Below are 17,248 nucleotides of genomic sequence, written 5' to 3'. Positions count from 1 at the left end.
AGTGAGGAGGTACCTTTGTTGGGTATATTCTGTCTCTAGCCCCTTTCCTTCATTGGCTTTCATGCTCACATTCTGTTTCCTGGCTGCCATGAGGTGAGTAGCTTTCCTGTGCTGTATCTTTCTACCATGATGCTCTGCCTTGGAGCTGGATTACCATGAACTAGAACCTCTGAAACTGTGAGCCAAAGTAAATCTCTCTTCCTGTAAGTTGTGTATGTCAGTTATTTTTGTCCCAGCAATGAGAAGGCTTGTTAATATAAATAGTACTCAATATAGCTCCAATAAGTGTGTCTTAAAGACCGTCTGTTAAAGGTTTCTTACATACATTATGTAGGAGGTGGTAATAGGAGGTGGTACATCATACTGAGAGGTCTTTATGTCACTAGAGGCATGCTTTTGAAGAGGACTGTGGAACCACATACTTTTACCCTCCTTCTTTTATCTTTGTTCCCTGCCCATGAGGTGAGTGGTTTTACTCTTTTATGTGCTATTACCATGATGTGTTGCCTACCCACAGGCCTAAAAGCAATGGGTCAAAACACCCATGGACTCAACCTCTAGGACCAAAAGCCAAAATAAATATTTTCCTTTCATAAATTGATCATCTGATGCATGTATTTTTATAGTAACAGAAATATGACACAGAAATTTATTCACTTTTTGGATCCCAAATCTTCTGTAACACTAAAGATTTGACTTCATGTTGGAGATAACTGTGAGCAGAGTCTTTGAAGAGGTCAGAACATGTAAGTATAGTGATGAGAGTAATTTGGGGAAAAACAAACCTGTAAATGGAGTACAGGGTATTGTTACAGTTTGGTTCTGCAATATCTGCTAGAACTGATGTTGAATGTTTAGTCAATAATACTGCAATATTCAGATCAATCCAATGACAGACTCATAATTTGAGTGGATATGGACCTCATAGAGGCAAGCATGTGAGAGCATCCTGCCCACAATCCCTTCTTCACTCTCTGTCTGTGCTCCCTGGCTGCCATGAGATGAGCAGATTTCCTCCACACCATAATTCTACCCCGAGGTTTCTCCTTCACCACAGACCTTAAAGCATTGGAGCTAGATGACCATGACTGAGGCCTCTGAAATAATGAGCCAATATAAACCTTCTGTTACGGTTTGTATCTAGATGTTCCCCCAAGGACTCATGCACTCAAAAGTGAGGCTTTTCAAAATTAGTTGAATCTAGGGGGTGTGATACTGGGATTAAGGCTGTGTGATTACTAAACTGATTTAGCATGGTTCTGGGTGTGGATAATGGAAGGCCTATTTTGGGGGTCCAAAAATGGGTGTGGGTGGCACCAATCAATAGGCTTGTAGCCTGGGTGACATACAAAGGAACAGAACAAAGGGAGGCAGTCTGCTATTGCTTTCTGTCCACTTTGTCAAATGGTTTCTCCTGTGCCTTGCTCCTCTACCATGCTGTCCTGCCATATTCCTCCCTGCGTGCAGCCAGCCAATGGTGGACTGAAACCTCTACAAACTGTGAGCTGCAGGAAACATTTCCTCCTTTAACTTGTATCCAATATTTTGTCCCAGCAATGAGAAAACTAACTAAAACACCTCTTCTGTTTTAATCTGCTTTTTTCCAGTATTTTGTTTCAGGGACAAAAGGCTGATTAACAAAGAAAACTGGTATTAAAACTGGAGTATTTGCTGTGATAAATACCTGACCATGTGGCTCAGAAGCTTTCGGAACTGGCTTGCCAGAGTTGTTTGTAAGAGTTTGGAGATGCACACTAGAGAATTCCCAGCATCCTATAAGTGGAGCTTAATGGCTGATTCTGTTGTGAGTTCAGAAGGCCATGATGCTGATGGGAATGAGAAGAGTAAAGACTGTGCTCAGAAGGTTTCAGATAAGAATAAAGACTGTGCTGAAAAATGGACTAGAGGTCATGCAAATTGCATTTTGGCAAAGAACTTGTAGACATATTGCCCATGACTTGAAATTGCATCAGAATAAATTTAAAGGTAATGGACTAGATTATCTGAAAGAGGGAATTTCAAGGGAGTGCAGCATTCAGGTGGTGGCATGGGTCTTGCTGGATGCTTCTTTACAGTGAAATTGGAAGAAAAAAAAAACAGATCAGGAAAATTTGAAAAGCTTGGAGTTTGCCCAAACAAATGGTGTCTATGGTTGCTGAAGAGACTAGCACCATTTACAAAGAAGCCTAAGTGATTTACACCAGTATAATAGAAAAGATATCTTGAGGCATCTCAGCCATTAGCTGAGTCCCACCCAACACAGGCTCAGTGATGTAAATGGGTAAACTCATCTGAAAGACATTGCTTTGAGAAGAAAGCCCACGGGCTGGGGATATACCTCAGTGGCATAAGTGCCTGCCTGGCTAGTGGAAGCTCGTGAGTTCAGTCCCTGGTACTGCAAAAAAACAAACAAACAAAAAAAAAATCAAGTTGAGAAGAGAGCCCAGGTCACCCTGCTCAAAAAGGGCTGGCTAGGAAGTTATTTCCCAAAGACTCATTTCACTGTGCTCAGTCATCCAGGCACTCAGAGGGCAGCTCTGCAGCCATGCTCAAAGCAGGACTAACTACTATGTAAGCAAGCAGGCAGCAGATCCTGTTGTCCTCCGTATGATGTTGGCTCCTCAGGCATGGGCAATTCTTGGAGGCTTCCACAGAGATTTCAGAGGAATATCTCGAAAGATAGTCAGTATCTGGCAGGGTCAAATCTCTCCCAAAAGTGCAATGCATGATGCTGTGAGAGGGAAATCAAAGCTTGAATGGAGACCCCAGATGGTTAGCAATGCCAGAAGAGAAAAGGTATGCTAAGAAAAGCTTCAGATAGTGAGCTGAGCCAGCCCACGGGAATGGCCACGTGGGCTGTAGGTGGCATTGCCATAGGGACAAGGCTTCCCTTTGGAGATCAAATCACACCACTCTGTTTTCCAGATGTGGGATATGGAACTATAGGATTTAATGTGTGCCCTGCCAGATTTTGGCCTTGTTTTGATCCAATTCTTTCTTAGTATTCTCCTATTTCTCCCTTTTAAAATCAGAATGCTTAATGTGGGCCTTTCCTACCATTCTATGTTGGAAGTGTATAGCTTGCTTTTGATATTTATTGGGTCTCATAGCACAGGGTTGCCATGAGAATCTCAAGGGAAACTTTGGACTTGTACTTTGGAGATATGCTAAAACTCTTGACATATGAGGACTTTTGCAGGTGGGCTGAATGCATTTCGCATTGTGAGATGGTTGAGGAGCTTTGGGGGCAGGGTGAGTATGGAATATCTTCTAAAGACTCATATGTTGAATGCTCGGAACCTACCTGGTGGTGCTGTTGGAAGGTAGTGGAAACTTGAGGAAAAGGGGCTTAGAAGGAAAAGGTGGGTCACTGGGGTCACAGTGTTGAAGGGCATAGTTTTCCCCTTTACTCCCCTTCTTGGTAGCCATGAGATGAGCAGCTTTGCTCCACCACATACTCCCCATCATGATGCGTAGCCTCAACACAAGCCAAGATTCCAGGTGACCATGGACTAAAATCTCCGAAAGCATGAGCCAGAATAAATCTCTCCTCCCTTAAGTTATTTTTCTTAGGACTGTAAAACTGATTAACATAACTGCATCGCAGGGAGAAAAGCCAGAAGGAGATGATTCTACTGAGAAATCTGCAGTACAACTGATTTGAGGCCTAGGACTGAACTGATTTTAGATGGGTTGAATTTAAAAGCATTACAGGGCATCAATATAAAAAATATTCTGTAAATTCATGGAAGAATATTCCTGGATCATATAAAATTTAGATTTTATTATTAAAAAATAAAAATTTGTTATATAAAATTTGGATTTTGTATTTTGGGCCAATATGGATTTGGGAGTACTAAGTGAAGGCAATATTTGATTTAAAATAAATGAATCATATGAGAAGGAGAAAGTATTGAAATAATAAATAAAATCTTGGGAGATACATATAGTGTAGGATAAGGAGAAACAATATTTGTTGAGATGTAATACAAGCCAATAGTTTGGGTAAGAAAGATTAATACTTGTCTACTTAATTATTCTAACCACACTATAATATCATCATTTCCATTCTACTCCTGAAACTAATACTCAGACTGTAGAGGAGTTTAGCTACATTCATTCACATAATAAGGCTTGGAGTTGGGAGGCACCCCTGCCTGTACGGGTTGAAGTTCATACCTTACCCGGTACCCCATCAAATCAGATAGGGGCAGGTCATCAGGGAAAGAATGTCACAGGGTAGTAACCATATCTATATTTTCAGCTATTGTATCTCAACCATGTAGAAAGTGATTGTTGAATGACTAGATAATTATGAACATCAGCTTTGAAGGTTTTATGGTGCCCTTGGTCAAATATATTCTAAGAATTTTATATGCCTTGATCCACTTAACATCTTACAATGCCTCTAAAGACACAGTACTTTCATGAGCACCCAGACATATGAGGACTGGGTGGATTACAGTACTTTCATGATTACAGGACTGAGGATTACAGTACTTTCATGAGCACCCAGAATTCAACTTTGTCTATCTTACGTTCAGTTTTTACATTCTTCACTATATTGAGAAAATCTACCAATTTTGAATTCAAAGTGACTGATGACTTTGTGAAGAGATTCATTGGTGATAAAAATGAGAACTTTATTCTATAGATAAGAATACAGGAATCAAAGGAAAAGAACATGAGAAATTTGGTAGAACAAGAAAAGACAGAAATTAGATATTTGCTAGAAGGATTATCAGGACATGAGTTGATTTGTATGTATTGTTCTGTTTTGTTTGGATGAGAGTGGGAAGGTGAGCTACTATAAGCCAAACTGTACTTTGTCAGTAGGCATCAAGCAGAGCAACAGCAATTGGGGTTATGGTGGTAGATGGTGCCTAGAAAGAATCAGGAGAAAATCAGCTTACTCATATTAAAAAAGAAAAACAGAATTCAAAAATCCCTAGTCTTTTCAATAGACCTGCAAGAGACATTTGGACTGAAAAGAAAGAAAAACATCACAAGCCAGAGTGACAGAAAAGGAAGGCAACACAAAATGCTGAGGAAATTATGCGGAGTAGTTATCCCTGGTGCCAATTATTTTATATAAGGAAAAGCAATTTGGAAGATTCTCCTCAAGCAGCATGCTGCTGTTAGCTGAGATTAGCTCTAAGGGTTCAAGGTTTTCTAGGCCATATCCTCCCCCATATTTTTGTTATGGAGATAGGAAATTCCTTTACTCCCCTGGGTAAAGGGAGTTGTATTATGCAGGTTTTCAGAGCCCCCAAAAGGAAGAAATGAATTAAATATAATTTTTAAATTGAGTGTTTTAGTCTCAAAGCAAGAATTACTGTTTAACCACTCAATAATTTAGTAGCTCCTTATCAGAAAATTGAAAAAATGATAAAACTTGAAATTATCTTAAAATCTTCACCTAATTTCTAGCTTTTTCTTTAGAATAAAATAACATATAAGCTTTGTTTAATCTTGTATTGGTATTCTTAAAGTTAGATGAATATTATGCCTGGTGACTTCTAGAACAGTAGCATTAGGAACTAAGCAAATCCTTTCCCAAAATGCAATTATGTAACTGGCAAAAATTGTACAGAAGAGTCACATTAGGACTTGGAAGTTGGCCAAGGACAGACAACAAATTCATAAGCATTTATTCATAGAAAGTTACTAAACCTTGGTAAGAGCAATGGGAATCTATTGCCTTTGGCCTACTCTCATCTGCCCTATCCTTTGCTTCATGGCAAGGTTGTTCCACTACAGGGGCAGCTGGGGGAAATGTACTTCCTGGTGGAGGAGGCTGACATTAGCAGTATTGGCAACAAACAGTCATGGAAAGGTAATGCTGCAGCTACTCTGATGTTGCACTAGTGTTTGGAGCAATAAACAGACTGATAGAACAATGAGATATTTTATAGCAAGATTGAAAGTTTCCACATATATACTTGGTGGCTGAGAAGTTATATGTATGTGCATATGGCATACACACTCAGAAGACAGTAGGGAAGGTCTTAGACATCTGCTCTGCTCTGGCTTAATGTAAAGGTTTTTTTAAACTCAGAAAGTAAAAGCAGCTGGGAAAATTTCATTAACTGCTTCAATTCAACCCACACTCATATATATTAGAAAACGTCAGAAACCTTCCTTTTCTGGATCAGGGTTCTCAAACACAATATCTGAACTATCAATTTGTGACTGCAAAGCCCCGCTGTTGCAAAGGGGTCCCCTAGAACCTTAAAATGAAAACAGAAAAAGCCAAAACCCCATATAAATCTAAGCAGAAACAGCAACTACACAGAAAAGGGGAGACAGAGAAATGACATTGGAAAGTTATTGAACAAACAACAAAACAACCTCTGTGGAAGAGGAGTCACTATACAGAATTACCATAATACCATATTAAAATATCCAATCTTCATAAATAAAAACCTGTAAGATATTAAAAAAACAGCAAAGTATGCTATGTAAAATGGGGGAAAAGGCTGTCCATGGAAACTGTCTAGAATTGTGTAGAAGATTGGTGAGATGAGCTAGATGTTGTGTTTAACAAAAAGACATCAAAACAATGACTATAAATATATTCAAAGAAATCAGAGCACTGTCTAAAGAAATAAAGAATAAAATATCTAAAGTATTTAAAGAAAGAAAATATTGTGAGAGCAAGTCATTCCACAGAAAATGTATTTTTTAAAAATAAGGATAATAAAATAATCTCCCAGTCAAAATAATTACAATTAAAACTTCACTCAAAAGTCTGAAATGAAAAACTTGATCAACAAAATAAAGAACCAGTGAAACTGAAAGAAGATCAATATAGATTTTTTATTCTGAAGAATAAAAAGGAAAAGAATGAAGAAAAAGGAACAGATGCAGAAATCTTTGGTACCTACCAAAGCATACCAATTTATATGCAATTTGAATCCTGGATAGAGAAGACAATGGCAAGTGGGCAAAAAAAATGCTTGAAGAAACAATATTCCTCATTTTCCCAAAATGAATTAAAAGTCTTTTTATCTATATTCAAGAACCCTAACCAACTCAAGTAGGCAAGCCATAGATATTCTACAATTAGAAACATCATAGTCCTCCTGTTACAAGATAAAATATGGAAAGCACCGAGAGAAAACAATTCATCCATTCAAAGAAACTACAATAAGATTTAAGGTCATTTTTTATCAGACACAGTAGAGCCCAAAGAACAGTAGTCTACTACATTCAAAGTAGTGAGAGGAAAAATATGTCTTCAAGATTTCTCTATCCAGCCAAATTTGCCTTCAAACATGAAGGTGAAATAGAGACATTCTCAGATGTACATGTTTAAGCATAATTGCCTTAAAAATTACAGCAAATCACTCAAACAGCATAGAAATGATACTAGATAATACTTTGAATTTACAGGAGGAAATGAATGATGAAAAAAATTGGTAAATGTAAGAGACTATATATATTTTTTTATCTCCTCTTACCTGATTTAAGGGAGGATTGCATAAATATCAATAGGTTTACACATAAAGCAGTGTTATGTATGATAGTAACACAAAGGAGAGTGGAGGGAATTGAGCTACAACTGAACAAAGTTTGTATATTTCACTGGAATTAAATCAGTGTCACTTTGAAGAAAAAGCAATGAGTAAAGTTGCATTTGCTAATGTCTAGTGAATCATTAAGAAACAACTAACACAGGTAGTAAACATCCAATAGAGAAATTAAAATGTGGCACTAAAATTCCGTACCCAGCATAAAGAGGCTGATAAAGAGAAGCAGTACAACAAGAACAAGAACAGCAACTAAAATACAGGAGATGGGCTCAACAAAAGGGAAAACGGTGAGCAGATAAGTAGGAATTAACATCAAGAAAACATGGTGGAGAGAACCACATTTCAGGCAATGTGATTGCTCCAGAGATAAGAGAGCTTGTTCCCTTCTGACAGCCAGAAGCAGAAAATCCTTCTCCATAGGCCTCAGTATCTTCAGATGAGCCAGTATGTTCTTTAAGATGAGTGGAGACAAAGTTTATGCAGAGTAATTGTGCAGTAAAAATGGTCAAATTTAATTTCACTTGGATGATGCATGAATAGGTACAGGCACAACTGACTTTTACTGAAGTGCTTATTACACATGTTCAGTACAGTGGCTGGCTGTGTGTTCTCAGGATATTGCCAGCCAAGTGGTGTTTACAGAACACAAAGATTAATTTTTTTCTTTATGGTTAATGTATATAACAAAAGTAGTAGTAATCAAAATATTTCTCTAATACTGCATTCCTACTCAGGCTGAAATCAAGAACCATTGTTCTGATCACATAGGTCACAAAGGGATCATCAATTTTTATCATATCATCAGTGGGCCAATGTCATTGCTTGAGAAATACTGCCTCTGCGACAATGATAGATGACATGTTCAATGATAGATGACATGTTTCCTAAAATGAGCCTTTGCATTTCTCTTACCTTTGATAGAATGATAAGATAAAACCAACCTCCTTCCCTCATTCCCTTTCTTTCTTTCTTCCTTCCTTCCTTTCTCCCTTCCTTCTTTCCTTCCTTTCTCCCCTCCCTCCCTCCCTCTCTCTCTCTTTCTTTCCATGCCAAACATTGAAGCCCAGCCCCCGGCACACGCGAGCATTTGATCACTGAGCAACATGCCCAGCCCTAGAATATACAATTCTTTTTTGGTACCAAAACTGTTGCTCTGAATTGTATTAAATGTAGACTACTAATCTGCCCATGTCATTTAATCTATAACACACCACTGAGGTAAGCCTTGCACACTTTTGGCAATGATAGCATAAAAACCGAGTGCAGATTCATTGAAGTCAGCGTCTGTGACATCACTGATACTCTGGACAGAAGAAAGAAGCATGGCTTTTAGTGGCCCATATTTTTCTGGATATTGGCAATTACTTTCTCTTTCCCATTCTTGGCGACCCTGAATAATAGGCTGTGTTGATATCATTGGCACATAAATATCTTTCTGACATGACCACTTGGGTACAGCAAGAAGACAGAGTCCTGTTCATTATAAAGTGCAGGAAAGGGTGGTGAAGATGCCTTTAAAATGCTGAAACCATTATCTCTCTATTATTGCATTTTAGATTAAACACTTTTTAGATTAAACTTTTAATTAAAACTAGTTTAAAATGTTTGATTAAAATTAAATTTAATTTAAAAATTCTAGTTAAAATTTTTTGAGATGAGGCTCTTGCTATGTAGTCTGGGCCAAGCTTGAACTGGCTATGTAGTCCAGGCTGGCTTGGAACTAGTGATCATCCTGCCCTAGCCTAGTGGGTATTTCTTCTCTTTAGACTCACAATATTATTCTATTTGATTGTATTTCTGAATATTCCTACTCAGTTTTCCTCTGATGACTGATTATTCCCTGTAGGTATTTCTCAGATTTGTGATGTAAGGTCATTTCCTTCTTCATATATTCATTTCCTCCCAGGAATAGGACTCATTCTCAACATGCCATGAACTGTTACCCTTTGAATCTCTACATTTAACTCCAGAATTCTGCTTTAAACTCCAGATTCATGTTTAATTATCTTATGGACATATCAAATTTGTTGTTCTATAGGAATTTTATATCCATACATTCAAATGTGAGTTTACCCTTTCCTAAATCTCTAACTTCTGATTAATAATTTTCATCAATAATTCAAACAAAAGCCTGACATTCCTTCTGAACCCTTAAATTCCACACTCAGTCAGGAAGAAAGTCCCACTGATTTCACCTACCACCATTTTTTACATGCACCCTTCACCAGTCTTCCTATTTACTACTGCTTTAGTTCAGGCTCTCCTTCTCCCTTGTGTGTTATCATAGTAGTTTACAGGATCTTGAGGCATCGCACCTTGCCTTGGCTTTCATCAAGTCTCCGTGTTGCTGGAAGAGTGAACTTTTCCATGGTGCTTACCTTGCAATTTAAAATGTCTGAATATTTCTTGAGATCCACAATGAATAAATCAGAAATCCTTACATTAACAGACAAGGGCCTCCGGACCTAGGCATTTCCCATCTCCATTGAATGTACCTCTTCCGTTCTCTTTCTCACCTTTATCATCCTGCCATAAGGAACTGCTTTTGCCTAAGAAACACTACTCTTTCCATCTTCATGTCATTGTTGGTGCTGTTTTCTCCAAATTACAGCCTGGTGTGTACCTACTGCTTTTCCAAGGCCTGTGCAAACACTGCCCTGTTTCTTTCCTTCTTCATCAACTATCTGTGTGATGCTTCACGCATTTATGTATAATTTCCTGTAAGAACCACCAATTTCTGTTTGATGAACCATCAATTATTTGTTTCATTTTAATAGTCACGAAGCTCCTTTCAACTGAGTCCATATCTAATTCACACTCAAATTTAGTCTAGCAAACAGCTATGCAGAACAGTTCAACACATTTTTGCTGCATGAATAATTGATATCTGTGTGCTTTTACAGATTATCTTTTAAGATCTCAACATAAACAAGAAGGTATTGATTACATTTTATATTGCAGCTGATAAAAAGTAGGCACATGAATTTACTATAAATCACTGTAATTTAAATCATTGGAATTTACGTTAAGTCCCTAGTAAGGGAGAGGGGCTTTATATTCTTTATTTCTTTTCCTTCCTCCAAAAATTGCTTACTTAGATTCTTGACATGAGAGATGAAATTTATGTTACCAGTCTTTGTCTTACTCATTACCATATTCCATGCTGCCAATTTGATGTATGCCTCTATGTGCATAATTACTTGAATATGAACACACACACACATCCAATCCCTGTAGAAAATTGGTAGATTGAGGAACTTTGAAATTTTCAGGCTGATTTGTATAAAATTCAGTAATAGTACAGAGGCTAGCCGCAGGGCAGATCAACCCACCCCCTAATTCTGCCATGTTGAAATAGAGTATAGCATGTTTACCTATATATTAAAATATCTCCCAACACCTATAATATTCTTCCAAATATCCACTGTGATTTTTTTGGTTAGGTAGTATACCACCGCCCTTCTGCTAGGAAGGAAAGCAGCCCATATTATCTATTCCACACATCTATTAGGTCCAGAGTTATCTTTCCCTTTTGCAGGCGAAAGAAACTCATCTGAGGTACCTTCTATTTTCGAGATTATTTTTAAGTTTTGGAGGTTCTTGTTTGTTTGTTTGCCTCAAGACCATCTTGTTTAGATCGCATGAAGAGAAACTTCCGCCAGTATTCTAACAAATCTCTGGTTTATACTGAGTGAATCAGGAAGATACATTGAGATTGCAGAGGCGATATTCCTGGTCAAGCCGGTAAGTTCCTGTTTGGCTTTGGTTAGTTTTCCTTTTGGAAGCCTTCTTTTCAATTGGAAGCTGGATGATGTACAAGACAGAAAGGCTTCGCTTTATTTTATGACATATTTTTACCACTCCAGAGTAGACCAGGAGCACTTCCGTGCCATGAGTCTCTTTTCTGCTTTTTTATCAGATACCTCTGCACCCAACTGGCTTGATATCCACTAAACTAGCAGCGCAGCATCTGCCTGGCAAGTGTGAGATCTTGTGTTCGATCCCTGACATTCCCTCCCTCCCTCCCCCGGCAAAAAAAAAACAAAAATAGATTATAAGTAAAAATAATTCAATCAAATGGATACATATTTTGACAAGAATATTTATTTGTTATTGAAAAATACACAAAAAGCAAAAGGTTGCTTAACTGTTGGTCCTCCATAGTAAAGCAAGGTGTGGTAAGAAAGGGAGAGACATATCTGTCATTTATAGCAGTTTATATTTCTAAGGCATTTAGGAGCAAGAGCAGTAGGCTCTGTGTGCCTAGGTGCACTTACTTGACTTTAAATATACTGAGGCACACTAGGCAGGTGAAGGATTTGAAAACATACAGTTAAACCTCTTTCATGCATTGCTGCCTTAAAATTTTATATGCTTTCTCCCTCATCTTTCATTTTTTTCCATGTGAGCTTTGAGTTGTTCATAGAACACTGGTAATCTACTCTTCAAGAGTTTGAATTACTATGATAATACCTTTGGGACATACAGAACAGAACTATTTCATGGATGGGTTCTGTCTCTTACCAAAATGAGGCTCCAGTAAGAAAAACACTGATTTGCAAAGGCACAGTGGAGACAGGTTTAATGCATTAAATATAACATGAATCATTCACAATAACAAGTTTAGTGTTTCAGGGAACTTTTGTTAATACAACACAGTTGGTCACACAAAATACAAATGCTTCTGTTGATCTGTCTTGGCAACTCAGATATATCAACAGTGCTAACAGTTTAACAGCTTTGTTCTCATCTGACAGAAAATAATGGCAGTTCTGCAAGGCAAATGTTAAACCTGACCGTATGTATTTATTAATTCCACAGTGTTTTGACAGATTATAGGGGATAGAACTCAGAGGATGCTGACACGCTCGCTGAGGGCTTTCATCTCCCTCTCTTCTGTCTCAGGACTGTCACTGTGGCTAGCACTTGGATTGATCAGGTGTGCGGGGTACTGTAGGCCCTGCTCGCCTGCGTACTGTTCCCACCTCGAGTCATCGCTTTCATGGGTGATGTAGCGTTCCCCAATTTTGCATTCCAGCTCTCGTAAATCTAACCAGGTCTGATAGTCCTGAGGAAGAAATTCCAAAATGTTACTATAGAGATCATTACAACCCAACACTCTGTTCTGTATGTTGTCAGCTCCCACAATCTAGGAATGACCTTTTTTTCTTCCACTCTAACAGTACTGCATCATTTCTCATGCATCCTTGTGAGACAGTATCAGCACAACCATCTGATCAGCTTAACCTTTGAAAATACAGGGTCTATACGATACCATGAATCAAAGAATGAACAATGAATGCTTGTAGTTAAGTAACTAGGTATGCTGACACTCCTCTGAAAGTTAATACTGAGAAATAACCCTTCAGTATCTCAGAGTTAAATTTCAGTGTGAAAATAACAAATATATATGAAAACATAAGTACATCTCTATAGTTTATATCTGCCATTTACTTTTATCTATGCTTAATATCTTAGCATTTAAAACTATAGCTTCCAAGTGAGTACAGTGTATGACCAGATGGCTATCTATTTGGACTTTTATCAGGATTATACATACATAGGCTTTTGAAATCTGGTTCTCTGAGTGCTGTTATGATGCTTGATTTTCTTAGCACACGTGTGTGCTTGTGTGGCTGCCCTGTCTGATTTCATGTTACAAAAAGAGAGGTTTAGCAATACTAAACTTATTAAGTCCTAAGAAGTCTCATGCATTTTGGCAAACAAGTTGAAATTAGGATAATTACACTTTTAAAAAGTGGCAAAAATTTGTACATTTAATATCAAAATCTTACAAGTATTTGGAAGCTCATTCAAGTGGAAAAAAATCAATGACTGATTTTTACCTGTAGCCAAGGGTGACTGAGGGTCTTATCCACACTGTAACGCTTTCTCATTTTTACTTGAAGCAAATTGTTAATAAGGTCAATGGCTGAAAAAGTAAGAGCTTTTGTTAAAACAGATGATAAATATGAAATAAAAGCGTAATTCATTTGCAGTGTATTTCATATCTGCTATTTTACAGTGTTGAATGCAGCATAGCAGTAACAAGCACTAGAACTTGAAAATTTTCCTCTTGAGAATTATAAAATGTGGATTTCATTTTATTCTGAACAATAAAAAATAATGAATTTGGAAATAATTGTGAAGGAAGGAATAATAAATTCTTTTGCATGATGTAAATTTCAACTGGTCTACTCTTTAGTACTTGTAGAACAGGAATTTTGTTGAAATATACATCATTTAAATATGTCTTGCACAAATATAAAGGTGAGATTAATATTCAAAACAAAGCATTTAATAATTTTGTTATTTAATGTGCTTGAATGCACATAACTGGCTTTATAGCCTTGAATTAGATTACAGGCATCTGGACAGCATGTTTATATGGAAAACATAGCATACCCCGGTTGGTGTCTGGTAATAATGTTTGATCCAAGAGGAAAACACTTACCTCTTTTATTTTGCCTTTCCTTTTAAAATTAATCAATGAATTGGAAGTATATCAGCTGTTAATAACCTCCTATGGGAAGGCAGGTAAAAACCCTGTTTAACAGGAATTGTTCTCTGAAGGCTTAGAGCCACAGGCCATTCAGACACTAACACTCTGACTCTGGCTGCGGTTTCTATGCATGGAATTTAGAAAGAACAAGTGGTTCTTCTGGTTCTCTGTCCACAAAACATCCGGGTTACCTATAGTACTACCTTATGCGAAGTTCTCACTCATCTTTTCTAGAAATTGTATTTTCAGCCTACACCATGAACAGTTCACTACTTATGTAAGTTGTTATATTACCCACCCCTTCTTATAATAACTTCTATCTCTTCTCATTTCATTTTCTCCCCAGAAAGAACTAAATGAATCATTCCAATATAATGAAAGCATTTATTTTTGAGAGAATTAATTCTCATCTCTAACCTACTCTGTATACTAGGTCTGAGAGGTAGACTTTCTACCAAAAATTTTAATCAAGTAGCTGATTTAAAGGAAGAGAGAGAAATAACTCTCTAACTTTCCTAACCATCAAGTCAGGCAGCTTTGACTCCACAGTACGCCCTACATCAACCTGTATGGGTCTGAAGACGCAGATCACCGCTTGTGTTCCAAAAGACAAAGGGCACTTCACTCAATGAGAGTCGATCAGAGCCTTCTGCATATTTAAGAAAGACAAACGATGTCTACAGTGTTTTGGTAATCCAGAATTGTATTCCCCTGTTGCTAATAGACTTAGTATTTGCCTGCATCAAGGAACCATAGGATCAGATGCCAGAAAATTCTTTGACTGGAAAAATTAAACACAACAGCCCACATTTAAATGGCATCTATGCTTGTGCACTCACCTCAGCTAGGATACTTGAGGAAATAGTACTTAGTACAATTTCAAATTCTAAGCATGTGTTCTCAGAGAGCTTTTGAAAGTAGAGTTCTCTAAGTGAATGGAATACTGGGCATGAGCTTTAAAAGACCCATTCATATAATTTACTCACTGGTGAATAAAATACACCTTCCATTCTCACTAATGTGAAGTCACCCTGCAAAAATGGCGGATAAAGGACGGAAGGAGAGCTTATGTGCTATGGTAAGCATGCCGCAGCAACACACTTCCCCGCTCACTGCAGGGATTAAACACATGTTATTAATTCACTTATTCTGCTTTGAATTCTGTAGGAGTGCAAGAACTCAACAAAAGGTCTGGTTTGCTCCCCAATGAGCCCCAACAGTGAGCCGCACTGTGTAATGGACAGGAAATACTGCTAGAGGAGAAGCTAGAAGTGTTCTAAGGCAATGGAATACGTAAAGATGAAAAAACTGTTCTTGTGAACGAAACATATATTCTTAAGTCTGACTATGCCACAAATGCCCTTGAGACTTGAATAAGCACAACCACACACTGGCATGTACCTCCAAAAGAACACAGCTTAGGACATAATCAGGGAATTAGATGGGCTGGGTGCACTCACATGTGTGTGTTTATATGTGTGTGTGTACATTCATATGTGTAAATATATTTTGGGCTTTTGGCATCAAAAAGCAAAAATAATTAACTGTTAAATATTGGATCCTATAATTAATGTTGGGACCTTGGTATTACTGAGAAAACAGTTTCGTTCCTGGCACCTGAGAGTTCTATCCTACTTGTCACGTGTCTGGAACTCTCAGGTCATTTTTTTTGTATTACATATCTCAGACAATCCAGCATAAACTGCTCCATCCAAAGTGCCTCTCAGTAAATCCATCTTTAAACGAAGAAATTCTAAAGTTTTCTTTCTTCCTTTTTTTACTATGCTGGAGGATAAAGAGATGTCTCTACTGACCATGTCTAAACTGCTATGATATCCATGTTATAAAAGTTCTTCACATGGATGTATAAGTCTGGTCATTCACCACCTCTTACCAAAGTAATTATTGTTGGGTGATTACTTCGGGAATGAAAGCTAGTGATAAAGCCCTGGCACTAAAAGCCCCTAATCTGGTTGCAAAAGCAGGAAATACACGCGCATGCCGTGCTACCTTCAGATTCTATAATGACAGAATGAACCACTTAAAATCTCTAACTTTTAATTACTGTTATATTAAAAAAAAAAAAGAATGTTTTCCTCATTAGTCTTATATTTTACTTGAGGTGGAGAACTTGACTCTGTCCTACCTGACAGTTCTGCAAGTCTTTGACACAAGCAATTCTCTTCAATCTCGTCTTCTAGATTGTTCTGCTGTCTTTTAGACCTCCAAGTCTAAACAGCTCTATATTCATGGTCACTAGTTTTTTCAATATCCTTTTAACAATTCAATGATCATTATTGACCAGAATTTTCCTTACTAACTGCCAAGTTGATTTACATATACAGGTACTATTCACATAGTTTAGGTTTTTTCATTCTTTAAAAAAAATTGCATTCATAGTCTTAATCTTCATCACAACTCTATGAAATAGTCATTATTTGAATCTCCATTTTATAGCAAAGATAAAAAAAAAAAACAAGGCTGGAGATATAGCTCAGAAGTGGAGTACTAGTGTAGTAGGTGGACTTGATCTTAGCCAAAAGGCCTAGAAGCAATTGGGTAACAAATGAAAGGCTCTCAGTTCAATCCTAAGTTCCACACCCCTGCAAAAGAACTCAAAACAATCCCTCAACCAAACCAAACTAAACCACTGAAGCGTCAAAAGCCCATATCATCTGGTCAAAGCCAGATAGTTCTGAGGCAATGGAGCTAAGGTTGAAACATAGAGGGACAAGCTTCAAAGTCTGTGCTTTTATGTACTAAGAAAGAAAGCAACCTTATTATACTACTAGTTCACTGCTGTTTGTTGATAATAGTGTAAAAACTCAACCAAATTTTATTTTTCCTGAGTCATGAACATTAAATTCTTCTTTTACATTTCCATGACACCTTTCTGCAGGGATCTGTGTGTTTCATTGTGGTTATAGTCTATATTTTAGCACTCAAAGATGATTTTGAATGTAATATGATCCCTTCCTATCAGAGAGGCTGTTAGGATTTTTATTCAGATGTCCCCCAAAATCTCATGTTCTCATAGATGGAGCTGTTAGGAGGCGACAGGTTCTTGGGGGTGTGGTGCTCATGACTGGGTTGCCCCTGATGAGTTTATAGTTCCCTGTGATGTTGGGAGATGAAGCCTGGTCTGAGGAAGCAGATCACTGGGGTATGGCCCAGAAAGCTACCTCCATCCCTCCTCACCTGATTGCTCTCT

At 37.7% G+C, this 17,248-nt stretch overlaps 1 protein-coding gene across 2 annotated transcripts in view; it reads right to left on the bottom strand.

Moving 5' to 3' along the window:
- Nucleotides 1–11,621: 11,621 nt before the first annotated feature.
- The window catches only part of Prkd1 (protein kinase D1), a 306,494-nt gene continuing 300,867 nt past the window's right edge, over nt 11,622–17,248 (bottom strand). For both annotated transcript variants that reach the window (XM_013510389.1, XM_013510390.1), the window contains 2 exons: nt 13,382–13,467; nt 11,622–12,603 (listed from right to left, as the gene is read on the bottom strand). In XM_013510389.1, the coding sequence (XP_013365843.1) occupies nt 12,385–12,603; nt 13,382–13,467 (305 nt within the window). In that variant the 3' untranslated portion in view covers nt 11,622–12,384. The remainder of the gene's footprint in view (nt 12,604–13,381; nt 13,468–17,248) is intronic.

This window comes from Chinchilla lanigera, unplaced genomic scaffold (assembly GCF_000276665.1).
Source record: "Chinchilla lanigera isolate Chin_1 unplaced genomic scaffold, ChiLan1.0 scaffold00008, whole genome shotgun sequence".
In the NCBI taxonomy this organism is placed as follows: domain Eukaryota; kingdom Metazoa; phylum Chordata; class Mammalia; order Rodentia; family Chinchillidae; genus Chinchilla; species Chinchilla lanigera.
This window is presented reverse-complemented; position numbering and strand designations above follow the sequence as displayed.